This window comes from Myotis myotis, unplaced genomic scaffold, assembly GCF_014108235.1.
Source record: "Myotis myotis isolate mMyoMyo1 unplaced genomic scaffold, mMyoMyo1.p scaffold_m19_p_2, whole genome shotgun sequence".
NCBI classification, from domain to species: Eukaryota; Metazoa; Chordata; class Mammalia; order Chiroptera; family Vespertilionidae; genus Myotis; species Myotis myotis.
Genome location: NW_023416324.1, coordinates 25134218 through 25161621, shown reverse-complemented (window position 1 = coordinate 25161621; position 27404 = coordinate 25134218). Strand labels below are relative to the sequence as shown.

General features: G+C 55.4%; 2 protein-coding genes, 1 non-coding gene and 2 pseudogenes across 3 annotated transcripts in view; 2 read left to right on the top strand and 3 right to left on the bottom strand.

The window, feature by feature from the left end:
- Positions 1–105: 105 nt before the first annotated feature.
- LOC118675495 lies at positions 106–1405 on the bottom strand (annotated as a pseudogene).
- A 130-nt stretch (positions 1406–1535) lies between these two features.
- Positions 1536–12610, top strand: LOC118675498 (peptidyl-prolyl cis-trans isomerase E-like). The gene is made up of 5 exons (XM_036348386.1): positions 1536–1672; positions 1831–1915; positions 5378–5500; positions 10432–10574; positions 10769–12610. The coding sequence occupies exons 1-5, from the start codon at positions 1610–1612 to the stop codon at positions 10835–10837; spliced, it is 483 nt and encodes a 160-aa protein (XP_036204279.1). The 5' UTR covers positions 1536–1609; the 3' UTR covers positions 10838–12610.
- LOC118677881 lies at positions 11436–11539 on the top strand. The gene has a single exon (XR_004974600.1). It is a non-coding gene; the product is annotated as a U6 spliceosomal RNA (small nuclear RNA).
- Positions 12449–27404, bottom strand: part of LOC118675493 (bone morphogenetic protein 8B) — a 30790-nt gene continuing 15834 nt past the window's right edge. The window contains exons 4-7 of the mRNA XM_036348382.1: positions 19216–19410; positions 18391–18470; positions 17715–17825; positions 12449–15654 (exon numbers count right to left, since the gene is read on the bottom strand). Coding sequence (XP_036204275.1) covers positions 15505–15654; positions 17715–17825; positions 18391–18470; positions 19216–19410 — 536 coding nt within the window. The 3' untranslated portion in view covers positions 12449–15504. The remainder of the gene's footprint in view (positions 15655–17714; positions 17826–18390; positions 18471–19215; positions 19411–27404) is intronic.
- On the bottom strand, positions 23514–27404 carry LOC118675490 (annotated as a pseudogene).

The following is a 27404-nucleotide window of genomic DNA, read 5'->3' as shown; positions in this document are numbered from 1 at the left end:
TGTGACCTCCTGGTTCATAAGTCGATGCTCAACCACTGAGCCACACTGGCCGGGCAACAACACGCCCCCCCCCCCCCCCCCCCCGTTTTAAATCTCTCTACTTGCCTTTTCTTAGTATCACTTATGTTTGTTCTGCAGGCTCCTATATTAGAAGGGACTTTTGTTATTTTTTAAGGGGCATTCTTACAGCCATTGATTATAGTGAGCCATTTCTCAACACTCTTCTTTCCACTTAAGGAATTGAAATACAGCGTGATAAGGATAATGCCAAAGCAAGAATCACTGGTTCCTCAGCTAGGAAACAAAATACACACTCAATTGCTTGACACTTTATTAAACACAAAGCAAGATTAAGCGTCTTTGCCTTCATGGTAAGAGCCGCAGCAGGAGGCTAGGGAGGGGATGACTGCGCAGCTTTCCTCCTCGGGGAAGATGCGCTCCCTGTAGCCTGTGTTGTGGGGAGGGGGAGGGCTGCCACACCCCCAGCAGGAGTCAGAGCATCTGCTCACCTTCCTGCTCTTCCTGTTACTGAGCAGCTCTTCTGACCTCTGATGTTGTCTTGGCTGTTCCCTGATCTGTTAACTCTCCCAGCTTCTGATGCTGATCATACCAGTCTCCCACCATCATAGACACCAGACTTGAAGAGCCAGCTCTAAAGATTTTGGCTTGGGGTGCATTCTGAGTGAGGATGAAGGGTTCCGTTGGAGGCCTGGCCTGAGGAGATGAGCAAGAAGTCGATGCCTCTTTGGAGTCTTTTTCTCTCAGGAGCTTTATCTCCTGGTCAATGCTCTCGGTCTCCTCTAAGCTCATACCAGTCCACCTTCGAGGTGAAGGAGGTACAACGTGTGAACACGCCATCATCTGCCTCACCACTTTCCACAGCAGATTTCAGTGCAGACAACCCACACCCCACCTCCTCCTTTGCTTGCGCCTCTGTTTTAGGCCATCTCTGAGGTGCCATAGCCATGAGATTAGGGTGGGCCATTGAGGAACTAGCAGTGTTGCCTTCAGTTGAGTTGTTTTTGGTTTTGGGCAACTCAGACTCTGCCACATGATAGGGCTGGCACTGAGTTAAGTAGTTTAAAAAGTGTTCTCGAGCCCACAGCAAGTTATCTAGGCGCCTGCCAGGTTGGCTTGTGTCATGGCGAGCGCTCCCTGAAATGCTGGCACTTCAGGTCGGTGCAAGCAATCTCTTCCAAATCTTCATGTTGGCTGAACAAGTCGAGCTGCAATAACACTTTGGCAGCCTTCTTAAGGAGGTGTAGTCCTTTCAACACCTTCTCTCGGATTACCCAGGAACTGCTGGATTCAGCCGCTACTTCCACTTCGTCCGGAAACTTCTTGCTGATCGCCAACAGCTTGGGGAGAAGCACCGCAGTAACCCGTCTTCTTCGGCTGCTGCCATCTTGGCGGAGGGCCCTCATATCACTTATTCTTGAACAATGGAATAGTCCATACTTCTCCCCACGTTCTCTGCTACTCTTCCATGAAATGTCTCTCTCAACAGTCAGCAATCCCAGTTTTTCCAGTTCAGTGCTGAGCTTGACTTTTAAGGTGGACTCGGTACTCGGTCACTGCATTCATCCTTACCGTCTCAGATCCGAAGATCATGTCAGCACAGACCTTCCTGTTGGGAGAACGGAAGTGTGTGGTGTCTCCGGGACTCTTTATGGTTGGTCTTGTGCTTAGCTTGTTGTTGGGAGACGGGGTGCAGGCTCCTAGTTTAGAATTAATCGTCAGTCTCAGACTTCTTAGAAGTAAATGGCAGGCTGTCAGGTATTCTTTTAATCTAATGAGGTTTAAGGAGCTGATGTGTTATCGTCCTTTCAGAGTGAATCTGAATTCTTTGGGAGAAAAATTTGTGGCAATTTGACCAAACCAGTGATGGGGATTAAGGAAGGCTCTTCCAGACCAGGTGAGTGGGCCACCACAGATTCCCCATCATGTCCCTGACGTTGGCCCCTTTGCATTTTCATCTCTGTCTTACTTCCTGCTATGGTGGTAGTGCGTGCATGAATGGAGTGGTTTGTAGTAGGGAGAGAATGTGGCTCCTCCAGGGAAGTAATAGAGGCGGAGATTCTCAGCAAAGCCAGAGGCATTGTCCCCATCAAAGTCTTGCTTTTGGACACAGACACAGACATAGCTGTGCCCTTCCCGCCTTAACAAGGGTGGGACTTACTTTTGCTCTGCTTAGTCCCTCTTTTTTCTTTTTTTAAAATATATTTTTATTGATTTCAGGGAGTAAAGGAGAGGGTGAGAGAGATAGAAACATCAATGATGAGAATCATTGATCAGCTGCCTCCTGCACGCCCCCTACTGGGGGTTGAGCTTGTAACCCGGCATGTGCCCTTGACCAGAATTGAACCCGGGACCCTTGTCCATAGGCTGACACTCTATCCACTGAACCAAACCAGCTAGGCCATCTTATTTCTTTTTTTAATCCTCACCCAAGGATATGTTGTGTGGTTTTTTGTTGTTGTTTTTAATATATTTTTATTGATTTCAGAGAGGAAGGGAGAAGGAGAGAGTGAGAGAAACATTGTTGATGAGAGAGAATCATTGACCGGCTGCCTCCTGCAGGCCCCACACTGGGGATCGAACCCGCAACCCAGACATATGTCCTAACCAGGAATCTAACTGTGACTTCCTGGTTCATAGGTCGACACTCAACCACTGAGCAACATTGGCCCGGCTGTTGTTTTTATTAATTTTAGAGAGAGGAACGGAGAGAGAAACATTGATTGGTTGCCTCCTATATTTGTCCTGAGTGGGGACTTGAACCTGCAACCTTATTTTTATTTTTATTTTTTCAGATTTTTTTTTATGTTTTTATTGATTTCAGAGAGGAAGGTAGAGGGAGAGAGAGATAGAAATATCAACGATGAGAGAGAATCATTGATCGACTGCCTCCTATTATGCCCCTTACTGGGTATTGAGCCCACAACCAGGGCATGTACCCTTGACCAGAATCGAACCCCGGACCCTTCAGTCCTCAGGCCAATGCTCTATCCACTGAGCCAAACCAGCCAGGGCCTGCAACCTTTATGGTGCACGGGACAATGTTCCAATTGAGCCACACTGGCCAGGGCTCAGCTTAGTCCCTCTTTACTGTCATTTGCCTCTGCTAAGACCTGACTTGAAGGCTTGACATTTCCCACTGACAACTTTCCTTGTTCTGGGAGTGCCTCAGAGGTAACTTCTGCCTGTGACAGAAGTTACACACATGCGTGTCTACTATCTTCCTAATCCTGCCCTGGTTTCAGAGACCCCTCCCCTCAGGCGCAGCTCTCCGGCCTGTCCATACACCATCCTGACCTTTGCTTCTCGGAATCATGCAGGCTCCTCTCTCCACCCTTTGACAGTGGTGTTTCTCTGAGTTCCTTCCTTAGCCCTCAGCTCCTCTCTCCACACTGTCCTTGGACAGTTTCCGCCACTTCTGTCCCGTGAGGTTGTAGCCATTCAACGTTCTGGCCTCTCGTCCTAGCCCTGACTTCTCTCCCAAGTTTCACGTGTTTCTGCCTGCACGTCTCACAATCGCCGTAAACGAAGCCGTTCCCAAAGCCGCTCCTTTCACGCCGGTTGGTCTTCCCGGGCCTGATCTTGTTAATTTTGCTGTCTTCCACATATTTGCCCAAACCAGGAGCCTCCCTGTCATCTTAGCCCCTCACGATTTTTATCTGATGCATTGCCGTAGCCGGCTAATTTTATCTCTTACGTCTTCCGGGATCTCTCCCCTCCTGTTTGTTCCTGCCACATTTTCTTGGCTTATCCTCTGTCATCTCTCCTGTGAGTAATGACAGTAGCTGGTCTCCGTGCCCCAGGCCTGTGTCCTGCCCTGAGCAGCAGGGGGAGCTGCCTGAGCACAGATCTGATGACGTCGCTCTCAGCGTTCTCGGGGTCCCTCATGACTGGATTGAGTCTGGGATAGGAGGGCTGCCATGTTTTTATTCTATGAAACAAAAGTTTGTAGTTACCTATAAATCTTATGTTTTTGCATAAGCAGTTCCTTTGCCTAAGATGCCCTTTCCAACTTATTTGATCTGGTTAACCCCTACTCCCTGTCAGAACTGAGCTCAGTCGCTGCCTTCTGCAGGAAACTTCCCTCGTCCTCCAGTTGAGTTAGATAGTGTCCCTCCTGGGCTTCCGTAGAACCCTCTCTCCAAGCATTTACTGCTTTGTTTTGGCATTACTTATTTAACAAACGTCTCATTGTTGTTTACTCTGTGTTCTAACCACTTTACAAATATTTAATCCTATTGATAATCCTATGAGATAAATACTATTATTATTCCCAGTTCTCGGTGACAAAACGGGCCCAGTGAGGTCAAATAACTTGTCGGACATTACACGGCCTGTAGGTGGTGGATCTGAGATTTGAAGCAAGGCTGTATCAGTGTGGGATGTGTGCCTCCCTCAGTTGTGGACATCCCTTCCCCATTGCATAGCCAATTCTTCAAGGGCAGAACCTTATCAGACTTACCCCCAGTGCTTGGCCTGATAGTTCAGCACCCCTATGTTTTGTTGTATTGTTTTTTCTTTTTCGATATATTTTTATTGATTTCAGAGAGGAAGGAAGAAAGAGATAGAAACATCAGTGATGAGAGAGAATTAATCACCAGCTGCCTCCTGCACGCCCCCCACTGGAGATCACGCCTGCAACCCAGGCATATGCCCTAATCGGGAATCAAACCATGACCTCCTGGTTCATGAGTTGATGCTCAACCACTGAGCCACACTGGCCGGGCTCAATGCCTGTATGTTGACCTAGCTACACTACAAGGTGGTCAAAGACAATAGTTTTCTTTATCAAACAAATGGAGAGTTTGTAATGAATGTTTTATTTATCTAGTCAGCCTGGTCTGCTTGGAGCATAAAGCAAGGCCCAACCTCCTCCCTTGTCTTTGAGCACTGAGGCCCAGGAAGAGGGCTGCCCTCCTTGGTCCCAGTGCAGCCAACCTGTGACTATGTAGGGTTAGGCAAGAGGGAGAGGTTAGCGTCTCTTTGACTGGCGTGAGGTGAGTGGGCTTGAGCTGGGGTTTGAAGTGTTGAGAGTTGTATTGGGCCGGAACAGTGTTATACGTGACTGGAGGGAGGGTGAAGCAAGCCTGCGTGTCTGAGGGCAGGTCGAGTGTGATGAGGTCCGTGCCTGCAGGGTGGGCTGGAATTAGTGCTGCAGTCTCCGACTGCTGATCCAGCTTGGTGCTATGGCCATGGCCTCTGCCTTCTGCAGCCCCAGCGGGGCCCAGGCCACCCCTGTCAGCACCTCACTCCAGCCTGCTCCCTGCACTTGGGTTCTGGGTGTGTATGCAGAAGACTACTCGCTGTCTTGCTCTGGGAGTCAGGGAGTTCTCTCTAACCTAGCGATTTCTTTACCCAGGGAGAGGCCCTGCCAAAGAGGCCTTGTCAAACCCTCAGGTGCCCATGGACATCAAGACTGGGCGCAAGCCAGCCAGCCGCATCCAGATACTCCTGCGCTCAGACGTCGTTTCCATGACAACAGGTGAGCAGGCTCCGGGGGAAGCTGCTGGCTGAGCAAGCTGAGGAGGAAGCTGCCGCAATCTGCACCCTGGGCACGATTTCTACCGAGTCCGGCAGACATCTTAGATCCCAGCAGCTGGAAACAAGTAAGACAGGGCAGGTGTTTTGAAGCTCTATAAGGGCTTAGGACCATTAGAAAGAACAAGCAGTTAGAAGTTATAAAATATTTTAATTGCCATCTGGTTTAGTTTTATTGTGTGTTTTTAAAAATTATATACTACACATATAAAATAAGAATTCTGTAAGAATAGTACAAGGAACTCTCATATGTCCTTTTTCCGTTCATTAATTTGCTTTTTGCCCCTATACTTTATCATTTTATTATATATAAATGTTTACCCCCCACCCCCCGTGCCAGTTGAGAGGAAGTTGAAGACATGTCCTTTGACTCCTAAATAATTTAGTATGTATTTCCTGAGAACAAGAATATTCCCTTACTAATCACAGTACAACTATCAAAATCAGGAAATATAATATCAATACAACCCTATTAACTAATCTTCAGCCCATATTCAAATTTCATCACTTATCCCAATATTTTCCTTGATAGTAATGTTAGCTGTTTTTCTTCCCAACAAAAATTTGCACATTGCACTCAGTGGTGAGTCTTGTAGTCTCTGTTTTCATTGTCTTTCGTGATGGTGACATCTTTGAAGAGGACAGGCCATTGTCTAAGGTCCTTTCTCAGTTTGTCAACTGGTCCTGCCTCAGGGTCAGATTTAGATGATGTATTTTGGCAGGAATGCCCCAAGAGCACATCTTGTTGTTTATCACTAACAAGATGCACGCTGTTTTCCTTGTTAGTGCATCTTATAAGGAAGTATATGGCATCAGTTCCAATATTTGTGATGTTAGCTTTGATCAGTAGGTTAAGGAGATCTCTGCCAGGTTTTTCCAGTGAAAGTTACTATTTTTTTATTATTATTAAATCTTTATTGCTCAGATTATTACATTTGTTCCTCTTTTTTCCCCCCCATAACTCCCCTCCTCCCAGTTCCCACCCCACCCTCCGCCCTCTCTCCCCACCCACTGTCCTCATCCATAGGTGCACGATTTTTGTCCAGTCTCTTCCCGCATCTCTCACACCCCTTTCCCCCCCAAGAATAGTCAGTCCATTCCCTTTCTATGTCCCTGATTCTATTATAATCACCAGTTCATTCTGTTCATCAGATTATTTATTCACTTGATTCTTAGATTCACTTGTTGATAGATGCGTATTTGTTGTTCATAATTTGTATCTTTACCTTTTTCTTCTTCTTCCTCTTCTTAAAGGATACCTTTCAGCATTTCATATAATACTGGTTTGGTGATGATGAACTCCTTTAGCTTTTCCTTGTCTGTGAAGCTCTTTATCTGACCTTCAATTCTGAATGATAGCTTTGCTGGATAAAGTAATCTTGGTTGTAGGTTCTTGGTATTCATCACTTTGAATATTTCTTGCCACTCCCTTCTGGCTTGCAAAGTTTCTGTTGAGAAATCAGCTGACAGTCATATGGGTATTCCCTTGTAGGTAACTGAGTTTCTTTCTCTTGCTGCTTTTAAGATTCTCTCTTTGTCTTTTGCTCTTGGCATTTTAATTATGATGTGTCTTGGTGTGGTCCTCTTTGGATTCCTTTTGTTTGGGGTTCTCTGCGCTTCCTGGACCTGTAAGTCTATTTCTTTCACCAGGTAGGGGAAGTTTTCTGTCATTATTTCTTCAAATAGGTTTTCAATATCTTGCTCTCTCTCATCTTCTGGCACCCCTATAATTCTGATGTTGGTACGCTTGAAGCTGTCCCAGGGGCTCCTTACACTATCTTCATATTTTCGGATTCTTTTTTCATTTTGCTTTTCTGGTTGGGTGTTTTTTGCTTCTTCACATTTCAAATTTTTGCCTTGATTCTTGCGCTCCTCTGGTCTGCTGTTGGGAGTCTGTATAATATTCTTCTTTTTTTAAAAATATATTTTATTGATTTTTCACAGAGAGGAAGGGAGAGGGACAGAGAGTCAGAAACATCGATGAGAGAGAAACATCGATCAGCCTCCTCCTGCACACCCCCCACTGGGGATGTGCCCGCAACCAAGGTACATGCCCTTGACCAGAATCGAACCTGGGACCTTTCAGTCCGCAGGCCGACGCTCTATCCACTGAGCCAAACAGGTCACGGCTGTATAATATTCTTTATTTCAGTCAGTGTATGCTTAATTTCTAGTTGGTTCTTTATCACAACATCGAGGGTCTCATTAGATTACTTGAGGATCTCACTACATTTATCGGTGGTCTCACCAGTCTTTTCGAGGGCCTTACTAAATTTATCGGCGGCTTCTAGACAGTTCTTGAGAGACCTTAAAAGTGTGGTTTTGAACTCTATATCCTCCATTTCTGTCATTTGTGTCCTGTTTCTTTGTCTCCGCGTTTTTTATGCTATCTTGGTGCACCCCCTTGTGGTCTTCGTACGCAGTCTTGTTGTAGTTAAGCCTTGATTGTTGCAGGTAATATTGGGGGGGATTTGACCTCCAGGCCAACTGGCTATGAGAATCAGCTGTGTCTGCAGTGGGAGAACTTCTGTGCTGGATCTCTAGGGCGGCGCTAATCTAGCCTCTGCCTGAGGCTAACCAGCAAATGCCTCCCTGCAAGGCTTGGGCAGGGCAGGTCCCAGGGGATCACCAGGGCAGTTATGGCTGCTCTCAGTCCCGTCCCCAGAGGCTCTGCCTCTCAGAGTCCCAGCAACTGCTGCAAACCTCGGAGAGAAAGCTGCCCTCGAGTTCCAACTGATGCCAGACAGTCCCGCTTCTCCCGTTTGAGTCTGGGTCCCCAGAGACTCGCCCAGAACTGGAGCTCAGAGTCTGAGACTCCCTCCTGATTGAAACAGACAACCGCGCCCTCAGCTGCCAGCCCACTCCACATGCACCTCCGCACCTTAGTATTTTCCGCACTGCACCTCCTCTGAGTCTCGGTATGCCTTTCTCTTTCCTTCTAGTTGTAGAATTTCCCCTCAGCCAGCTTTCCTGTGGTTCTGGGTGATGTCCGTTCTGTCTTTTAGTTGTATTTTTGAAGTGGTTGTGCGAGGCAGCAATCTCCGGTGTTTACCTATGCCGCCATCTTGGTTTCTTCGAAAGTTACTATTTTTAAGGTTATAAATTAAAAGCTAAAAGAAATTTCCCTCACTATCTGCAGCCATTTCCCAGAGGTAACTACTATTCACTGTTGTGTGTCAGATTTTCTTAAATGTTTATAATGATCCTTTTTACACACAATCCTTTTGTTTCAGTCTAGCCTTTTAAAAAATATTACGGTCATAATTGCACATAGTTTAAAGAAAATCATTCGAGGAGTTTAATTTAAGACATGACAGTCTTCTGCTCCCCCAGCACCATCATTTTTCGCAGGGCATTGGCTCACTTCCCGCTAATGCCGTTGTTCCCCCTCCCCCACCATTACTGACCAAAAACATACCTTGCGGTTTCCAAGTAGCCTCCAGGGGGCAGTGTTTCCCTATTTCGAACCCCTGTCCTAGACAGGCCCATCCCCGGGGCTTTCCATCTTCTCTGAAAGTTACCCCCATATTTCAGTCCAGGGCTGATCACCCCCAGCAGTTCTTGCTCTTCTCGCCAAACCCTTCCTCTCGCTCTTCCTGTTTCAGTCAGTGCCACCACCACATACCCGGCTGGTGAGTCAGAAACTTAGGACTCATCCTTGACCCCTCCTCTCTGTCACCCTGCGTCAGCGTCTTCTATCACCTCCTCCACCACCAAGGTCTTCAGAGCTTGCCTCCAGGCTGCTCTTGCCTCTGGTGGTCTAATATCGAGAGGTAGTCAGGGGGCCCTTCTAAATAGAAACCCAGTCACGTCATTCTGCTGACAGCCCTCCCGGCCGCATCGCCCAAAGGATCCATCCAGCAGGGCCAACCAACCTGGACCTGGCGCCTTCCTGCTCACCTCACCGCCCTGCTACTCCGCCTCTGCGTCCCCACCGCACCTGCCCCCACAGTTCACCCCTCAGGGTCCACAAGTGTGTTCCTCCTCCAGTTTCCAGGGTGCGCCCTTTCTTCAGGTGTCACACGTGTCACCAGGTCCCTGACCTGCCTCTCTATGGACTTCCCTACCATCTCGCCCTGTGGAGTCAGCTTCACCTTTCATCACATACGTACTGCCTGAAATTATACATTTATTTTTCTACTTATTTGTTTTCTGTCTCCCTTCTGAGAATGCAGCCTCATTAGGTAGGATGTGGGCTTTCTTTTCACCACAGTGTCTGGAACAGTGGCTGATACATAGAAAACACACAATAAGTACTTGAGTATTTAAAATATTCGCAGGCTGGTCTGTTAGGTGTGCGACACCCTGCTCTGCACTGAGAGTGGAGTGGGACGTGGTCCATCCACAGGGCGCCGTGCCGAGGCCCAGCGGGAAGAGCGGCTTTCTCGCCACCACGCACCAGCTGCCGTGCCTCCTGCCACACGCCCTCAGCCCACCAACCTGGGCCTCTTAGACACACTCAGATGGCCCCTCCTCCAGAGAGCCTTCCATGATCGTGCACCAGCATACATCACACACACGTGCACATGCACATGCACACACACACGGTCCCTGTGTGGCTGCCTCTGCATCTGGTCCCTGCACAGGTGTCTGTGTCCCTGGCCTCACTCTGTCATGGCTGTCGGCACAGCTCTCTTTTCGTGACGCTTTTCCACTAGACTGAGCTCCCCCGGAGCTGGGACCGTGTCCCCAGGCTCAGCAGGGGTCTGGTTACAAAGTAGACAGGAAGTGTTTGTTGAGTGAATGGAGGGTTAAATCCGTATAAAGTGATTGAAACCCTGCTCACCGTTGCACTGCCGTCAGTTGAGGGGAAGAAAGACATCGCATGGTCTGTCCGTCCCAGCGTGGAAGGACTGACTGCTCGTTCCCCCCCAGGCCTGCTCTCCATGGCCAACTCCGGCCCGAACACCAACGGCTCCCAGTTCTTCCTGACGTGTGACAAGACGGACTGGCTGGACGGCAAGCACGTGGTGTTCGGGGAGGTCACGGAAGGCCTGGATGTCTTGCGGCAGATCGAGGTGGGTGCTGCCCAGGCCTCGGTGCACAGCCTGTGGGACAGCGGAGCGGCGCCCTGTGGCCTGGAGGGAGCCAGCTGCTCGAGGAGGAGGCTGCTCTGCTCAGCCTGGGAATGGGGGGATGGGTGTCCCTGAGCCCCTTTAATCTTCACCCTCCCTCCCCATTTCTTCTCTTCTCTTCTGTTCCGCCCGCAAAGGCGCAGGGCAGCAAGGACGGGAAGCCGAAGGAGAAGGTGATCATCTCTGACTGTGGGGAGTACGTGTGAGAGGCGCCTCCTCTGCACCACCCCGCGCATCCAGGATCCGGCAGCCCTGGGGACCCAGCACCTGTTAACGGGGGTCTGTGCCGTGGCCTCCTCGGGCTCAGCTTGGAGCAGCTCCTCTGCAGGCGTGGCCTGGCCTTCCCCTGGCTCTTCCAAGCACAGGCGCCACCCTCCCCACCGTGGATGGCTGTGCGCGGCCTTTCTCCTAGTAAAATAAACCCCAGTTCCTGTACGGCTGCCTGCTAGCCAGGTCCCAGCATTTCCGGAGGTTGCAGCTGTCACCGTCTGTCCTGCCCCTCCCCTGCTGCTCCCTCCTCCCAGGCTGTCCCCGAGGCACACCCTGGTGGGACAATGCCGAGCAGCAGAGATCAGAGCAGGTGCCCTCCTGGTACCTGACAGGCGCGTTGGGTTAGCCAGACTGCAGTTCTGCTCTCACACCTGCTGGTCTTGAGTCTAATGGGTCCCCGTAGTCAGTCTCGGGCCCGTTTACTGGCTCACTGAGCCACCGAGCCAGGGATCACAGCTGCTACCGCAGAGTACCAGGGCCCTTCTTTTGCCAGGCACTGTGCCCGGTGCTGGGGACACGTAAGAAACAAGCCTTGTGCTCGCTTCAGCAGCACATACACTAACATTGGAGCAATAAGAGGATTAGCAGGGCCCCTGCGCAAGGATGACATGCAAATGCGTGAAGCAGTCCATACTTAAAAAAGAGAAGAAGCTTCTCCCCTCCCCCTGGAAATTGTAGTCTGGTGCCACGGTCTGTAGCCTGTGGGAGGCCGGCCTCACCTGCACAATTGGGGCTGGCTAGGCCCCCTCACGGCCTCTCATGCTGAGGCTGAGCCCCAGAAACCTCCAGGGCTGCCACTGCTCCCGCTGCCTGTCAGTTGCTCTGAATCAAATCTCAACATTCAGAAACCGCTGGGCTGGTTCTCATTTTGGGTTGAGATCAGGTTGAGCCTGTAGGGGAGGGAAGGAGAGGGGCCCACTGGCCTGTGGCCCCGTGTCCCAGGCCTGCTCCTGCAGAGGGTTGGATGAGCCCACCTCTGGCATCGGGAGCTCATTGCACGGCCCACAGTGTTCCCAGCAGAGACCCTTGCTGCTTGGCCTAGGCGTCCCGCTCACAGGTGGTCAGTCACAGCTGCCAGGACCGGCAGCAGGGAGGCCAGGAGAATGGCAGCCATTCAGGGCTGGTGTGATGAACTCGGCATGGCCAGTCTGGGTGTGACATGCTGTTACATGGAGCAGGCTGGCCAGGCCCCAGGAGGGAGGGCTGGTCTCACAACCCTGAGAGACCAGGGAGAGGCTGTGGGGGACCTTGTCGCTCACTGGGCTTCCCTGGTGTCCTGGGAAGGTGGGAACAGCAGACTGGCCAGGAGGCTGGAGGGTGGGACAATAGGGTGCTGGCTGCTCACCCCTGGGCTGTGCAGGGGCTTCCCCAGAAGTCACCCCTGGGTCCACCATGACCCTTGTACAGGTGCTCACCCTGAGGTGAGGTGGCAGGGCCAGCCCAGGGACCGCGGGGGTGGTCTCTTCCCCTGTCCTCTGGGGAGGACCGCTGAGACCTGGTTTGTAAGAGAAAAAAGGCAGAAGTCTAGATGTGGAATGCTGCTTAAATTATGTTTTCAAAGAATATTTAATAATTTCAGAATATATCATAAATTGAATAAGTCAGCTCACCAAGCAGTGCATAGGATATGATTCTTACTTTGTAAAATATCTGTATCTTATGTATAAAGACATACATGTGCCAATAAAAAAGACTGGAGGAATCATTAATGATAGTTTTCTCTGTGGTGGGGTTATGTGTGTTCATATCGTTTATTTTCAAACATTTCCTCAGTATACATGTAATATTTCCTACGTGAGGGAAAACCTAGCAAAGGGAGTCAAACGGTTGCTCAAGGCTCCCAGAGAGTCATTCCCTTCAACTTCCCATGAGGCCGCAGGTGGACACTGCCGGTCACTGCTGGCCAGGGCTCCACAGCCAGGGGAGGTGCAAGCCCGCCCTCACACCAAGAGATTACCCAGTTAAAACAAAAATTACCAAGTTTAGATTTTTAGGGAGAGCACAGCTTTGAGGAGAATACACCAGCACCTCCAGGTGTCCAGGTGGCGACCTGAGACTCAGAAGAGTGAGTTGGAGTAGGCACACACGGAGGCCCACATTTGCAAATTATTTTGAAATAAGACCACTGATAGATGCTACTCACTGCACACACATGCTCAGATGTGCCAAGTGCGCTGTGCACAGCCTGGTCCCCATCACGGCCTTGCAAGGGCAGGAGCAACACCCTTTCTACTGGGGGGACCGCTAACGCAGGTTACGTAACGTAGTCAAATTAACAAGAGGCCAAGCTGGGATTTGCTGCCAAGTCTGGTGACAGCCTCCTTTCCTGTGAAATTGTAGGGAATTTCTCGGGGCACATTACCCACTTCCCCACAAACATGAAAGACGAGAGCTGTGCCTGATAAGCTGGCATCGGCCAGGGCTGCGTCCGATTGCGAGGGGTGCTGAGAACAGCAGTTTCCCGCACGGAGTGGCCCCCCTCGCCTGTCCTTTGCATCCTGTGTCAGCGATGACTTGGCTGTCAGTGGGCCTGAGGCGCCCTCCCTTATTCATGCTTCTGATGCGCAGCCTCAAATGTAACCTGGGCTGCCAGGCAACCAGACAGACAAGGTGTCCTTGGTAACAGCGCTGCCACCTCTCCAGCTTTGCGTCTGTGACGTCTCCCTTCCCCGAGGCCTTTTCCATTGGATGCCGTATGGTGGCCGCCTGGATAGCTGATGGTGCTGGAAGTCACAGGAAAGCCATGGCTGCTGTACTGTCAGCTCGACTGCGTGAAGGGACTCGTGTCTCATTCCTGTTCCGCTGGGCGAGGCAGGCTGCATCTTTAAAACATTCATTTCACGCACTTTCCTGGCACCCTTAACTGTGCCAAGTTATGTGTGAGGCACAGCAGAGACCAAATATTGACATGTTGGTAGTTTCCAGGCCCCCCCTGCCCTGGTGTTGGAAGGAGGGAGATGTTCAGTAGGTCCAGGTTTCATGTCCTTGGCCGCTGGGCACCTGGCTCTGAGATGAGGGGAGGGTGGCAGGCGCATCCTTTGGCTCCAAGGCCTTTGGAGATGAAAGAGTCCTATGGGCTCATGCCACAGAGGGGAGACAAGCCTGAATCGGGAAGGGGATTGGTTCAGACAGCACGCAGGTCAGTGGCTGGCTGAGTTGGAACCAGAATACAGATCTGACATTCCCGCCAATGCCTGGTCCGATCCCTGCCAGCCTGAGCTCAAAGCCCCCGGCGAATGGGGAGCTCCCTGCCTTCCAGACAGTCTGGGACTATCCTCTGTGTACACAGGAAGGGCCTCTTCCTCGGCAATCTCTCCCAGAGTACCTCCCAGTCCAGGGGTCGGGGCTGCAGCCCGGCCAAGCCTCCACCCCTGCCCCAGACCTGCTCTCCCAGAGCCTGCCCTCAGGGTGCAGAGTGGATCCCAGGGTGCGCGTCCTTGGGCACACGGGTCGTTCTGCCTCTGTGGGCCGTGCCTGTGGGTTGGGGTGGGCCCAGGATCTGCTATTAACGACACAGTATTTCTGGGTTCAGGCAGTTGGACTGTCTGCTCCAGCAGGTAAATTACAGGGTTAGCAAGTCAGAAATCAAATCAACACTCCCACTGCCTCGGCTGCTCCAAGAACAGTGGTTTCCGGGAACCTTCCCACCCAGCTCACCCTAATTACTGCCTGTCACAGGGGCCTTTTCTTGGGCTCTCAGGCCCCAAGAAACAGGACACAGGGTGACCATTCTATTCCTACCTTCTAGACTCCAGCAGACACCGACGGTGGCCACCCTCGCCCTTTGCCTGGCCAGAAGTGGCCTAGGCCCTCTGCTCCGGGGAATGCACTGCTCCTTAGCAGGGAGGAGCGGAAGCCTGTTCGTCTCAACTCTGAAAGGTTTGTATTGAGGTTTTTAAGACCCTGTCCACATTCAGCGGGGAAAGAACCTGGGTGCTCACTGACGGCCACGCGAGAGGCTGGGCAGTGGTGAGGTCTGTGCCGCGAGTCTGCCAGCGCCGCCGCTCGCTGCGCACACTGTCCTTGCTTCTGCTAAGAGTTACCTTTGTCCAGTGCTGAGCCCCACCTGGGGGCAGTGAGGGAACTGGAAGCCCCTGAGATTTCTTGCTTCTCTGGGAGTCACGCCTCTCCAGGCAGGAGGGCAGGCCCAGGGCATGAGCCCCTCTGGCTTGTTCTTTCTCTGATGTGCTTACTACTGAGGACATGCACGTGTCTAGGCCCTGGAAATGCCCATGTTGTCCTGGGAAGGGGCAACCCCTGCTCCCACCCCCGAACCTTGGCCCAACCAGACAGTTGTACACTCAGACTGGCCTGGGTCATCCACAGTATGGGCCACGAAGGCCAAGGACAGTCCTCAGATAGGCCTCTGTGCTGATACCATGGCTGCTGTGTGTGGCCGTCCCTACAGGTTGGGGTGGGACAAACCACAGACCCTGGGGAAGGGGCGCAGGGGCCTGGAGAGGACCGACCAGACCCTGGCTGAATGGGGGCAGATATGAGAGCCCTCCCTTCGGCCCCTCCAGAGCTACGGTGGCATTTGAGGGCCTCAGCCTCTGGAGCGGGGCTGACCCCGGCGGGAGGCGCTGCTGCGGCCGGCGGGGCCTCAGTGGCAGCCGCAGGCCTTGACCACCATGTTGCGGTGTTTGCGCAGGATGACGTTGTTGCTGCTGTCATAGTAGAGCACGGAGGTGGCGCTCAGCTTGGTGGGCGCGCAGCACGCCTTGGGCACTGCGTCTGGCTTCATCAGGTGCACCTGGCCGGGGAGGGGGCGGCAGGCAGAGTGTGAGCACTGGGGCCTCCTCCAGGACCCGCCCAGCGCCTGGCCTCCCGACCCCTCCCATCTCCAGCCATAGCCAGCGCAGTGTGGTGTGAAAATCTGCTCACCTTGACCCCTGCCCTGCCCCGGGCCCTTAGGACACAGCCTGGGCACCTGTCAACTCCCTGCCACACCCACTCCCCTCAGACCTGAGGGCCCTGCTGGTCCCCAGCACACAATGTGCCTGGTGGCAGGTCCCTATGCCTGAGGCCCCTGCAGCACCCCTCCCCCCACCCCCAGAACTCCTCCACTCTTTCCTCTTCTTGACTTCTTTTAAAAAAATGTTTTTATTGATTTCAAAGATGAAGGGAGAGAGAGATAGAAACATCAATGATGAGAATCATTGATCAGCTGCCTCCTGCACGCCCCCTACTGGGAATCGATCCCTCAACCGAGGCATGTGCCCTAACCAAGAATCAAACTGTGACCTCCTGGTTCATGGGTCCCGCTCAACCTCTGAGCCACACTGCCAGGCTTCTCTGGGCTTCTGCAATGACCCTGATCATGCCTTGTCCACTTCCTTGTGTCCACTTCCTTCCTGTCTCCCCCTCCTGGCTGATCCCAAGAGTGTTCATGGAGCAACTGGGGGTTCAACACCATCATTTCTCAAAGCACTTTTCACCCTCCTCACAGCTTCTCAGATGAGTCTGACTCTGGGCGATGAAGGAACAGCGCACACAGGCCACGGGCGCTGGGGCAGGACTCGGACCAGGTGCGGTGAGCCTGCTCCCTCTGCCTGAACCGCTTCCCCACCAGGAAAGAGGCTGATTCGAAGGGAAGGCAGGGGAGGGTGGGTGGGTGGTAGGTTATCAACCAAACACCTTGTATGCATATATGCACAACCCATGGACACAGACAATAGGTTGGGAAAGGCCTGGGGCGGGCTGGAGGTGGTCAATGGGGAAAAAGGGGACATATGTGATACCTTCAACAATAAAGATGAAAATTAAATAAATAAATAAATAAATAGATCAAGAGCCTGACTGTGGAGCTATTTCGGCCTCCACACAAATATTTATCCTGCGACTTGGCAGGATGAGCTGAGTTAGCACTGGACGCCTGGTCAGGGCCCACGGCGGCGGCCCGAGCTCTGGGGCAGGAGAGGAAGGACACGGGCTTCCATCCGTGGGTGTTGGGGCCGCTCCGAGGGCCCAGGACCGTCCAGCCCTACGGGGGCTGCAGAACCTGGTGAAGCTTTCTGATGGGGGCCTGTCCGGCAGTCTGGTGCCTGTTCCCCCATGCCCACTGGTCCCGGGAGCCCCAGCTCTGGGCCAGCCTGCCAGGAGGACTGTCAGCCGGGCACTGAGCTGGCGTGGGGCCCAGAGCCTCTCTGCAGCCACTGGGAAGCCCAGGCCTCTGCGGGGATGTCAGCCAGACTGGACAGGGGGCCACTGCTCCCAACTTCCAGCCTCCACATGAGGTGTCTGGGCTTGGCATTCGAAGGCCCACGTGACAGGAACCAGGCAGCACCGCCCGGGCGTGCCGGCCATGGGCTCTCAGTGGGGGGAGCGGGGAGGGCCTTTCCGACCTGGGACCCGGGAGAGAAGTCGGGCCTCAGGGACCTGGCCTTTCTGAGAGGAGAGCCCTGTGCACAAGGGCTATGGGTGACTCTCCCGACTCGCCGTGAGGAGGGTGGTGAGCACACACGCCTGTCTCTCACCTTGTGTGCACGTGTCACTTGAGGTTGAGCAATCCCGTGCACACGGGCACACGTGTTCAGAGTGCACAGGTTCCCAGGTGGGGTGGACGTCTGTTCTGTGTGTGTGTGTGTGCATGTGAGTGTGTGCATGTGAGTGTGCACACCAGCAGCGAGTCTGCATACGCAGCTGGCCACACAGGGACCTGCACCTGCACAGGTGTGGGAGTTTAACGACACCTGCACTCAGCCATGCACCAGCCAAGGTTCCACGTGAGAACCTCCGAGAGACGGAGCAGGTGCCCCCATTCCCCTCCAGGCGGCCCTCCCCGGGCCCGGGCAGCACAGGCTGGGTACTGACCAGGGACTGCACGATGGCGTGGTTGGTGGCGTTCATGCAGGAGTCCAGCGGGAAGGAGCACTCCCCCTCACAGTAATAGGCTGAGTAGCCTTGGGGGGCGATGACCCAATCCTGGGTGGGGAATGGAGAAGGTGAGTCCCACCATGTGGCCCCTCCCATGCCCCCCCACTAGCACCTGTCACAGGAGGATTCAGGGCTGTCCCTCTCCCTCCATCCCTCAGCCTCAGGGACCTGTCACTCACCCTCGGCCCCTCCTGAGCAGCCTCCCCGCCCCCCCTCCCCAGCCCCGAAGCCTGGCGTCCACCCCAAGACCCTCAGCAGACAGGACTGGGAACAAGCCCTGTGGTCCTCGGGGTGGTCCTCCCGCTGCCCCACCCCCAACCTCCTGCAGCTGCTGTCACTGCAAAGGCTCAGCTGTGCGGCCACCCCGGCCTCAGGCTCCCTTTGTAGCGCTGACATTTTATGGCTCAGGATGCAGACTCTCTCCATTTTCACAGTTTTTACCAAAAAAGGACCTTTCCACCATAAAAGTAACACATTCTCCTTTTAGAAAACTTGGAAAACTCAGAAGATAATAATATGAGGAAAAAAAATCCCCCAAGTCTACCTCCTCCTGGAGAGACACCTGACCTTCAGGGGGGTCGTCATTTAGGAGAGAAGGGAGAGGAGAAATTACCAGCCAGCCGAGGTCCTGGAAGCTGACATAGAGCTCGTGCCGACGGCACACCTGCCGACCGTGGGAGCCGTGGGCGCCATCTGCGGGGACAGACGTGCGAGGTCTTTCCTGGGGCCCTGCTCTGTGCCGCGGCCACAGGGGCTCCCTGGGCGGGGACGCCCTCACGGGCACATTTGTGGGATAAGTGAACGATGGAAAACCAAGCCATTGGGTCCCTCAAAGCCCATCCCTGCTGCTCTGCTGGTGTCGGACCAGCTCAACAGCCTTCGATGGCTTCCAGTGGCTCCAGAGGAAGCCACGCTCCGCCCAGCCTCCCGCTCAGCCTGTGGGCCTCCTGATGCTCCATAAACAGCCCAGGGAACCTTTCTGCCACCAGGTGGTGGCAGCTCCTCCTTCCCTCCTGAGACACCTGCCCGCACCCCACCCGTCCTGCCACACCCCTGCACAGGTCACGTGGCTCATGTTGAGGCCAAACAAGGGGGTGAGGCCCGTCCCCCTGATTCTGAGGGTCTCGCCTGGTGGGGAGACCTTCGCCTAAACAATTGTGCATCCCGAAGGTGCCTGAGGGAGAGCCGCGGGCACAGGGGCGGTGCTGCCCGGAGGAAGGGCACCTGGTTCTGATGGAGGCGTCAGGGGGGCCCTGCGGAGCCGGGGGAGGCCTGAGAGACAGTGCATGGCCGGTCCACAGGGGGCGCGGGGCAAGGGAGGGTGTCAGGAGGGTGGCTGGAGGGTGACCACTGGCTTGACCCCTTGTGAGGGCCAGAAGGTTCTGCCCCCACCACTGGTCCTCGGCCTGCAGCCTCGCGCCAGGCCGCCGGGCCTCACCAAAGATCCCCGGGAGCCTGTTGGGCTGCGGCAGCTCGTTGGTCTTCTTCAGCAGCCGCCTCCTCAGGGGCCTCACCGCCCGAGGGGCCCGGACGGGGCTGGGGCTCGCCCTGAAAAACGTGACCACGAAGGGCTGTCGGGAGCGCGGTGCCCGTCGCCCCAGCAGACCGGCCAGGCCCGGATCCACGCTGCGCCCTGAGACAGAGAGGAGAGAGGGCGGTCACCGAGGGCGGCGGCTCTGCCGTGGGCACAGCAGCAGCTCTGCCAGGGCCGGGGCGGGCCCAGGGGCCTGAAGGCTGCGGACCTGAGGCGGCCGCCGTGCCTGCTTCCCTCCTCTGAAGACCGGAGTCCAAGTCCAGCCCCGGCCCCGGGCAGCGGGTCTGAAGGAGACCGTGGGAGGAGGGCCTCGCGACCCCAGGGTCAGCGTTGGTGATGTCACAGAGCCACACGGCGGCCCCCCCCTCGGTCTGGGGCCTCCTGGGCCCGAGTCTCCCTTCCCGCGTCCTCCTGGGGTGCTCCTGTGGGAGGGTGGCACCCGCTGATCGGCGCAGCTCCAGGGCGGGGCTGGTGCTCACCGGCCCGAGAGCAGGCCTCACTGCTTCCCGACGCCGCGGACACACACAGGCTCAGTGGGCGGACACTGGACCACAGTCCCAGAGCCCGGGTCCACCCAGGTCGGTCTCATTCCAGAGCCCGTTCCTATCCACAGGCCCGGTCAGTGGCTAAAAAAGAAAGGAGGGCTGCGGGCAGGGCAGGACTGGGGCCCCGCCCTCGGAATAGTGAGGTCTACAAACAGGAATTGACCCACAGCCTTAAAGACTGAGGCCGCTGTGGAAACGCTCATTCGCCCTGCAGCGTCCACTCCCCAAGGCACCTCTCTCCCTGGCCTCTCCCTATTCCCACGGGACCTCGCGATGCTCTCACTGTCGCAGCAACATAACAACTGTCGGGAGACTTTAGAGAAAAAATGTCCCTCATGCACCACAATTCACTGAGAGATCAGCTTATTGCTAGACGTTGAGGTTGCTTCCTGGCTTTCATCATAAAGAAGAGGAGACAGAACCTCTTCACTTTCTTTCCTGTGGAATGTTAGCAGGAGCGTGATGACGAACTCATTTCTGTTTCTCAAACACGGTGACCACCATTCCACTTCCGAGTGCATTCCCCTCAGTGTTGCAGCACGGACACACACACACATGCACACCCATGTCTGCACACACACACAGGCAGGCATCATCATGTACAGTGTGCAGACGCACACATACGTAGGCCTATATACGTGTGCTATGAGCAGGTCTGACATGACCCCCATTGGACACCACAGGCCAAGGACAGTGCCTGCCCCACCCACACGCCTGCTCAAAGGTCAGCTCTTAACAGCTGTGCTCAGGCCTGCGTCCATGGGCCTTAGTGAACTGACACCTGATGAATCCTCAGACCAACCTTTGACCTATGACATCACCTGCCACAGAACAAAGCTCTAGGCCCATCAGAGGCTCCACGCAGGACTGAACCTGCTAGGACAGGAGGTTGAAGCTGCAGGCGCTGTTGCTGGAAGGAGCCCAGACAGAAGCCATTTGGGAGAGTTTGGGTCATGGTGAGTCGCAGTCAGGAGGACGCAGGGGAACCACGAGGACACAGGCCACAAGACCCATGGAAGCTCGGTGAGCAGAGGGGACAGGCCAGTGAGGCCAGGACAAGGCGGCCACGGAGCCATGAGCAGATGGGCGCCTGTCATCAGGTGGCACTGAGTGGAGCTCCACGGCCTGGCTGACGCAGGGGGACGCCTCGGGCCCAGCAGCCCCCAGCCTGTGTGTGCGGCTGCCCTGTCCTGTTCTCTGGACAGCTCTGCCCACTGGGGCCCGAAGGACATGCCCGGGGGCTATGCTCACTGTGTGTTTTTCTTTATGCAACTGTCTATTCGGGGATCTTATTGGGGTGTCCTGGGTGCAGAGAGAAGGACATAGCAGATCAACTAGCAACGCCACTGAGGCAGCCTGTGGGGAGCCTGACTGAGATCCTGAAGCAGCTGATCCTAGGTCCCACTTCACAGAAGCAGAAACCAAAGCCCAGTGAGCAGCACCTGTTCAAGGTCCCAAGCAAGCTGCAACCAGCCAGGACACCCCCACCCACCCCCAGCACACCCTGCAGAGGCAGGTCTGGGGCAGGGGGGCCGGACTAGGGGACTGACCCCAGTCTTTCAGACGGCCTAACCTGGGAGGCCTGGGCATGGACTCCCCGGCCCTCCTTCCAGAGCCCAGAGCTCCCCTCCCATCATCTTGAGCAGGGCTCCCTGCCTTCTCCTGGCTGTCTTCTTGGGGGGCCCCTCGGCTGCCAGCTCTGACAGGCCCCTTTCCAGAAAGGCGGAGATGGGAGTTTGGGAGCCTCTGGGGTCCAGGTACTGCCTCTAGACCTGACCTGTGAGGTGCTGGCAGGCATGCCATCCCCGTTGCAGTAGATGGGGTATGCGAGGCCATGCCTGGAGCTGTGGGCCACGCAGGATGGAAGATGCTGCTCCTCTGAGCCGGGTAGGCCCCATGGGACCTCTAGCCTCATCCATATCCGAGTCGCCCCATCAGAGCCCAGATGCCTTGGCAGCTCCCCTGCCCGATCCTGTCCTAATTCATGCGCCTCCCAGCTGTGCCAGGCCAAGCCTCTCCCTAGGCTTCCTTCTGCTCTGGGTGCCCCTGCAGCCCCTGCTCCACCTCAGCCTGAAGTCACGGATGTGACCCTGGTGCCATGTTGAAGGTCACTCGGATGCCTGGTCGAAACCCTGGAGGGCATCCCAGCTGTGGGCCTGGTCTGCTTTTGCCCCTTAGGCAACTTCATCGCGTGAGGATGGGAAACCCAGTCCTTTTCCTCCTTTCTACTGCTTAACAGCCCTGTAACTTGTCGGCCCCTGGGAGCCTCTGCCTGTCCCACACTGCCACTGGGACGTCCCGACTCCCAGGGCACATCTGCCCAGGAGCCCCCAAAGGTGTCTACTCCATCCCACCCACCCCATCTGGTCATGCCCTGGCCTCTTCCCCCCAGACCCCCAGGCTGTGCCCTCAGTGAGCACTGCCTCCCACCTCTCCATCCCAGGACCTGTCCCTTCCTGGGGATGAGACCCCTGCGAGGCCTCTCTGAAAGGCCTTCCTTGACCAGCTGGAACTCCCTGGTCTTACCCAGGGGCTCATGTTGGTTGTGCGCCCCCTAGAGCCATGCTTAGGAAGTGCAAGCTCCAAGTCCGGTTTTAACCCACCCCTCGGCCCACCCCTGCCCCAAACACACACCTACGAACTCACTTTTTTCTAAGTCTTTGAGACTAAGGATTCAGGATGGAATCCCACAGGCCCCTCTTGGATGACAAGAGAATATTAACAAGAGGCCGGGTCAGGCTCCACGACAGAGAGGGAGGACAGAGAGTCAGTTCAGGAGGACACAGGAGCACTGGGTCACGGTGAGAAAACCCGTCTGAGTCCCTCGGTTAGGTTTCTAGAACTCCTCCTAGTGGAAGCCACAGCCCTTGGCAACACACAGGGGGACTGTCTATGGAGGAAACCCTGGTGGCACCCACAGCCCCTCCCCTGCATCCTCCCACGACCAGGTCACGTCCCCGGCGCGGTCCTCCTTTCCTTCTGGGACGTGCACGGAGCCACGGGGAGGCGGCGTGTGGGGAAGAGGAGGTGAGGCTACAGGAAACAGAATCCAGCCACAAAATGAAAGGCCCAGCAGAAAAGTCAGAAGGGCCAAAGGAGAAAAGCTTTCATTTAGGCAGCATGTCTTCCCACCATGGCCTGACATTTATTTATTTATTTATTGGTTTTTGTTTTTTTTTAAAATATATTTTATTGATTTTTTACAGAGAGGAAGGGAGAGAGATAGAGAGTTAGAAACATCGATGAGAGAGAAACATCGATCAGCTGCCTCCTGCACATCTCCCACTGGGGATGTGCCCGCAACCCAGGTACATGCCCTTGACCGGAATCAAACCTGGGACCTTTCAGTCCGCAGGCCGACGCTCTATCCACTGAGCCAAACCGGTTTCGGCTATTTATTGGTTTTTAATGCCCCTAGCCCAGTGGTCGGCAAACTGCGGCTCGCGAGCCACATGCTGCTCTTTGGCCCCTTGAGTGTGGCTCTTCCGCAAAATACCACGTGGGGGCGTGCAGGTACAGTGCGATTGAAACTTCGTGGCCCATGCGCAGAAGTCGGTATTTTGTGGAAGAACCACACTCAAGGGGCCAAAGAGCCGCATGTGGCTCGCGAGCCGCAGTTTGCCGACCACTGCCCTAGCCGGTTTATAAATTGCATTATTATCACTGTTATTATTTTATTTAAATTTTCTTTCTCAAAAATACATTCCTAAATATACAAACTATACAATCTTGTCATTTTCATGCTGTTTTTTTTTGTATTTTCTTTTTTTTTTAATAATAGAACCCAAACTAAAAAATAATCTTCACCTTCAAACCAGAGGAGCGCTAGAGGACGTGGGACGCAGAACCTTCATATAACACCACATAAATAACGCGGCACAGTCTGCTCACGGCAGGGCCCCGGACTAGAGGAAATACTTTTCTGGAGCTCAGACATCGTCTGTGGAGAGGGTTGGGGGTGTTCATCCGCGGCCTCGTGAAAACATGCATCTTCTCCCTGAAAGACTGCACTTCCAGGGGCTCCTTGCAGCTCTGGCCTCAGCCTGTGCACATCCTTGGCGGCCGCCCTCATCATCTTGTCTGTCCACAGCTCACCTTATGCCCCGCGCGGTCCATCTGCTTCTCCAGCATCCTCAGCAGCAGCCGGAAGCGCTCCTCCTCCTGCAACCGCAACCCCGGGGCAGCTCCTTCTCCCCGTGGCTCCTGGCTTGTTCGAGCCGCTCCTTGAGCTCCCTCAGCACCGACATCTCCTGCGTCAGCTGGCTGTGCCAGGTCCGGGTGGCCTGCAGGTCCAGCGAGGTGCGCATCAGGGGCTCGTGGCGCAGGGATTTGAAAGATGAAGGCCGCTCATGCGGACGCTGTGCTGCTCCAGAGAGTTTCGAGCAAAAGGTGGCTTCTTGGGCAGCGTGGAGCTGTCGCGGTCCCTCCGATTCAGCCGGCACACGGATTGGCTCTGGGGTCCAGGGGAGGACTCAGAGCGGATGATGGCGCTTCCTCGAAGAAATGGCGCTGGGGACGTTGTGCCCACCCGCCCGTCCTTGGGCCGCACCACTGTGGGCGACGGGGCAGGGGTCTCTGTGTTGGTCTCTTTGTCCACCTTTACCGCCGGGCACTCTTCCGTATCTGGTGAGGATTTCTTGGCAAAAACCTCCTTCTCTCCCTCCTCCGCTGCGGTTTCGTTGTCACTGGTCTCCTCCTCGAACCTCCAGCTGTCTCCCAGATCCTGGGTGCTGCTCCTTCCCTCCTGCCTCTTCTCCAGCTCCACCGCTGTCTGTTCCAGCAGAGCGGACATGGCGTCTGTGCTCTCAGGCCCGGGGGTGGGGGCCCGGGCTCCCCCTGGCTTGGGTTCCCTGCTCTGTTGCTTCAAGTATTTGTAGCTCAGGAGGTTGTACCGGCGAGTCGACCTCTCCCCAGACCGGCACACCTCAGCCAGGCTGATCTGGGCGCCTCCCAGGCAATCCTCTGGTCAGTGGTATAGACGGCGACTCTTACGGGCATCGGAGGTGTCCGGAGGCCGCGTCCGGAACAGGCAGGTGGTGCTTTGGGAGCAGGGAAGGACGGCCACACGGATGTTCACTTTCTGCTGCAGCAACAGGGCAGAGAGGTTACTCAGCTGGACGATTAATATTGCAAACTGCTAATTCTTCTCGTCATACCGCAGGGCAACCTGAACCCGGGTTGCTCCCACCGCGTCTGGCTCCTCACTGTCAAAAGCAGGGGCTTCTGACGCACGAGTCTGGAAGGCACGCGGGAAAGAGAGGGCTCAGAATCCCTTGCAGCGACCTGGGCTCTGTCCGGGAAGGTGTGGTCGCTCCTCTGCACGGAAGCCTCATACACGCCACTGTCCCCGGCCACGGCCACGGATTCATCCCACACGGCAGCCGAGGCGCAGGCCACTTTGAGGCCACACCCCTGGGCCGTATTCACAGCTTGGCCCAACTGCTTGCCCTCCATTCCGGGTTCCTCCAGCTGGTACCTCTCCTGGCTGCCACTGCCAAGGCTCAGTTCACAAAGAGTGGCACTCAGCACCGGATCTTCGAACTCCAGGGGGCTCAGGAAGGCGTCTCCAGCCAGGAGGGGGTCATCGATGAGGGGGAGCAGGGCGGGGACGGGGAGGAGAGGGAGGAGCGTGGAGACAGAGAAGTCATGGACTTCGGGGTGCCGGTCAGGGAGCGCAGGGCCTGCAGGTGGCTGCCTCCCTCAGCCCTCTGGGTCTTGGCCACCTCATCCTTGTGGATGGTGGTGATGTAGCCCGAGGGCCTTACGCCCGTGGCCCCCTCCAGGAGCAGGAACTCCACCTTGCTCTGCAATTCCGAGTCCAGCTGCTCGAAGGGGTCATAGTAGAGGTCAGTGAAGCTGGCGGAGGCGGAGGAGTCCAGGCTGGAGGCAGCCAGGGAGCCCGGGCTGGACGTGAGGGACCCAGGGCTGCTGCCGGAGGACAGGGACTGCATGCTGCTCGAGAGGCTTTTCAGCTGGGAATGCAGAGCTGCCACCTGCCGGGTGGCTTCCTCCAGTTCTCTCACCAGCTGGTTCCTCTTACTGTTTAATTTCAACCTCTCGGTCAGCGCCTTGCTCTGGGTGTCCTCGGCTGCCTGCAGGTCCTTCTCCAGCCGCTCGTGGGCCATCTCCAGCGGCTCCACCTCGCCCTGCGTCCACTTCCGGGGGCTGATGAAGCGCATCTCCTTCAGCAGCTCCTCCTTCTCGCTGATGAGGATCAGCCGGTCCCTCTCCGAGTCCCGCACTCCAGGCCAGACCTCACTGTCCAGCTTGGCCAGCTGGATCTTCAGGTTGGCGATCCTCCTCTTAGCCTCTTGGTACCGAAGGCGCAATCGGACCTTCTCCGCCAACTGATTGTGGCTGCTGGTGCCGACACTCCCCGAGATGTCCGTCTGGGAGCTCATGTCCAGGTACTGCTTCGCCAGCGGGAAACCCGAACTCTCTAGAGAGCTGCTGCTGGACCACAGGTCAGAGTGGGACCCTCTGTTGGTCCGGAAGCCGTCCTTCAGCATTGCAAGGCTCTTAATGAGATCTTGCTTTTCCTTTTCTCCACAGGTGATGGCCTTTTTGATGGCTTTCGTTTCTCTCAAGACAGCCTGAGCTTCATCCAGTTTGTAGCTGCCCTGAGCGTCAGACATTTTCTTGTCGATTTTCTGCAGGGTCTGGAAGCCATGCTCTTTGAACTGCAGCTCCTGCTGGAGGTGAACCATCTCCCTCTTCAGCTCGTTGACCCGGGATTTTGCAGCGGCAATTTCAGCTTTCAGGATCTCAGGGTCATACTTAGAGCTGGACGATGCACCAGAGACCAAGCTGACCTGGGAGCCCAGCTTGTGCTCCCAGACGGCATGCAGCTGCTGATACTCCTGCTGTGCAAGCTCCAGGCGCTGCCGCTTCACCTGGTAGATCTCCTTCTGTGCACTCAGGGCCTCCTGGGCCACCACCAGGTAATCCTTCAGCATGTGCTCCTGCTCCCGCCGCCATTGTACCCGGGGGTCCTCAATCTGAGTGGTTTTGGTGTTGTGGTCTATGAAGTAATCTCCAACCTGTGGGTCATACGCCTCTTCCCATCCTAGAGGCAGCTCATCGCTAATGCAGTCGGCGAAGGTGAGCGGTTTGGTGTACCTGTCCCGCGGGTCGATCCGGCTGGTGGTGCGGCTCGTGTGGTCTATGTAGTAGACCTTGCCGTCGAAATCGCGCGCCTCCTCCCAGCCCTCCGGCAGGGGCAGGTCCGGCCGGGGCATCTTCCCAAGAGCCGCCCATGCTCCCCCATGCAGCTCCCGGCCGCCGCTGGGGCCCCGGCTCAGCACCTCCGGCCGGGTATACCTGGCCCGGGCGGCCGCCGAGGCACCATAATCGGAGAAGGGGGGGGGGGGCCGTTGCCCGCGACCTGGGGGCCCTAGTGAGGGCCGGTCGGGGTGGCGCGGCAGTCCATGCGGCCCTGTGGCCCCGCTCCTCCCGCCGCCGGCCTCTCACGCTGCCATGTGCACCCGCAGCGGCGCGGTGCGGGCCCGGGTGCGCGCCCGGCCGGCGGGGCAGAGCGAGCCGAGCGCG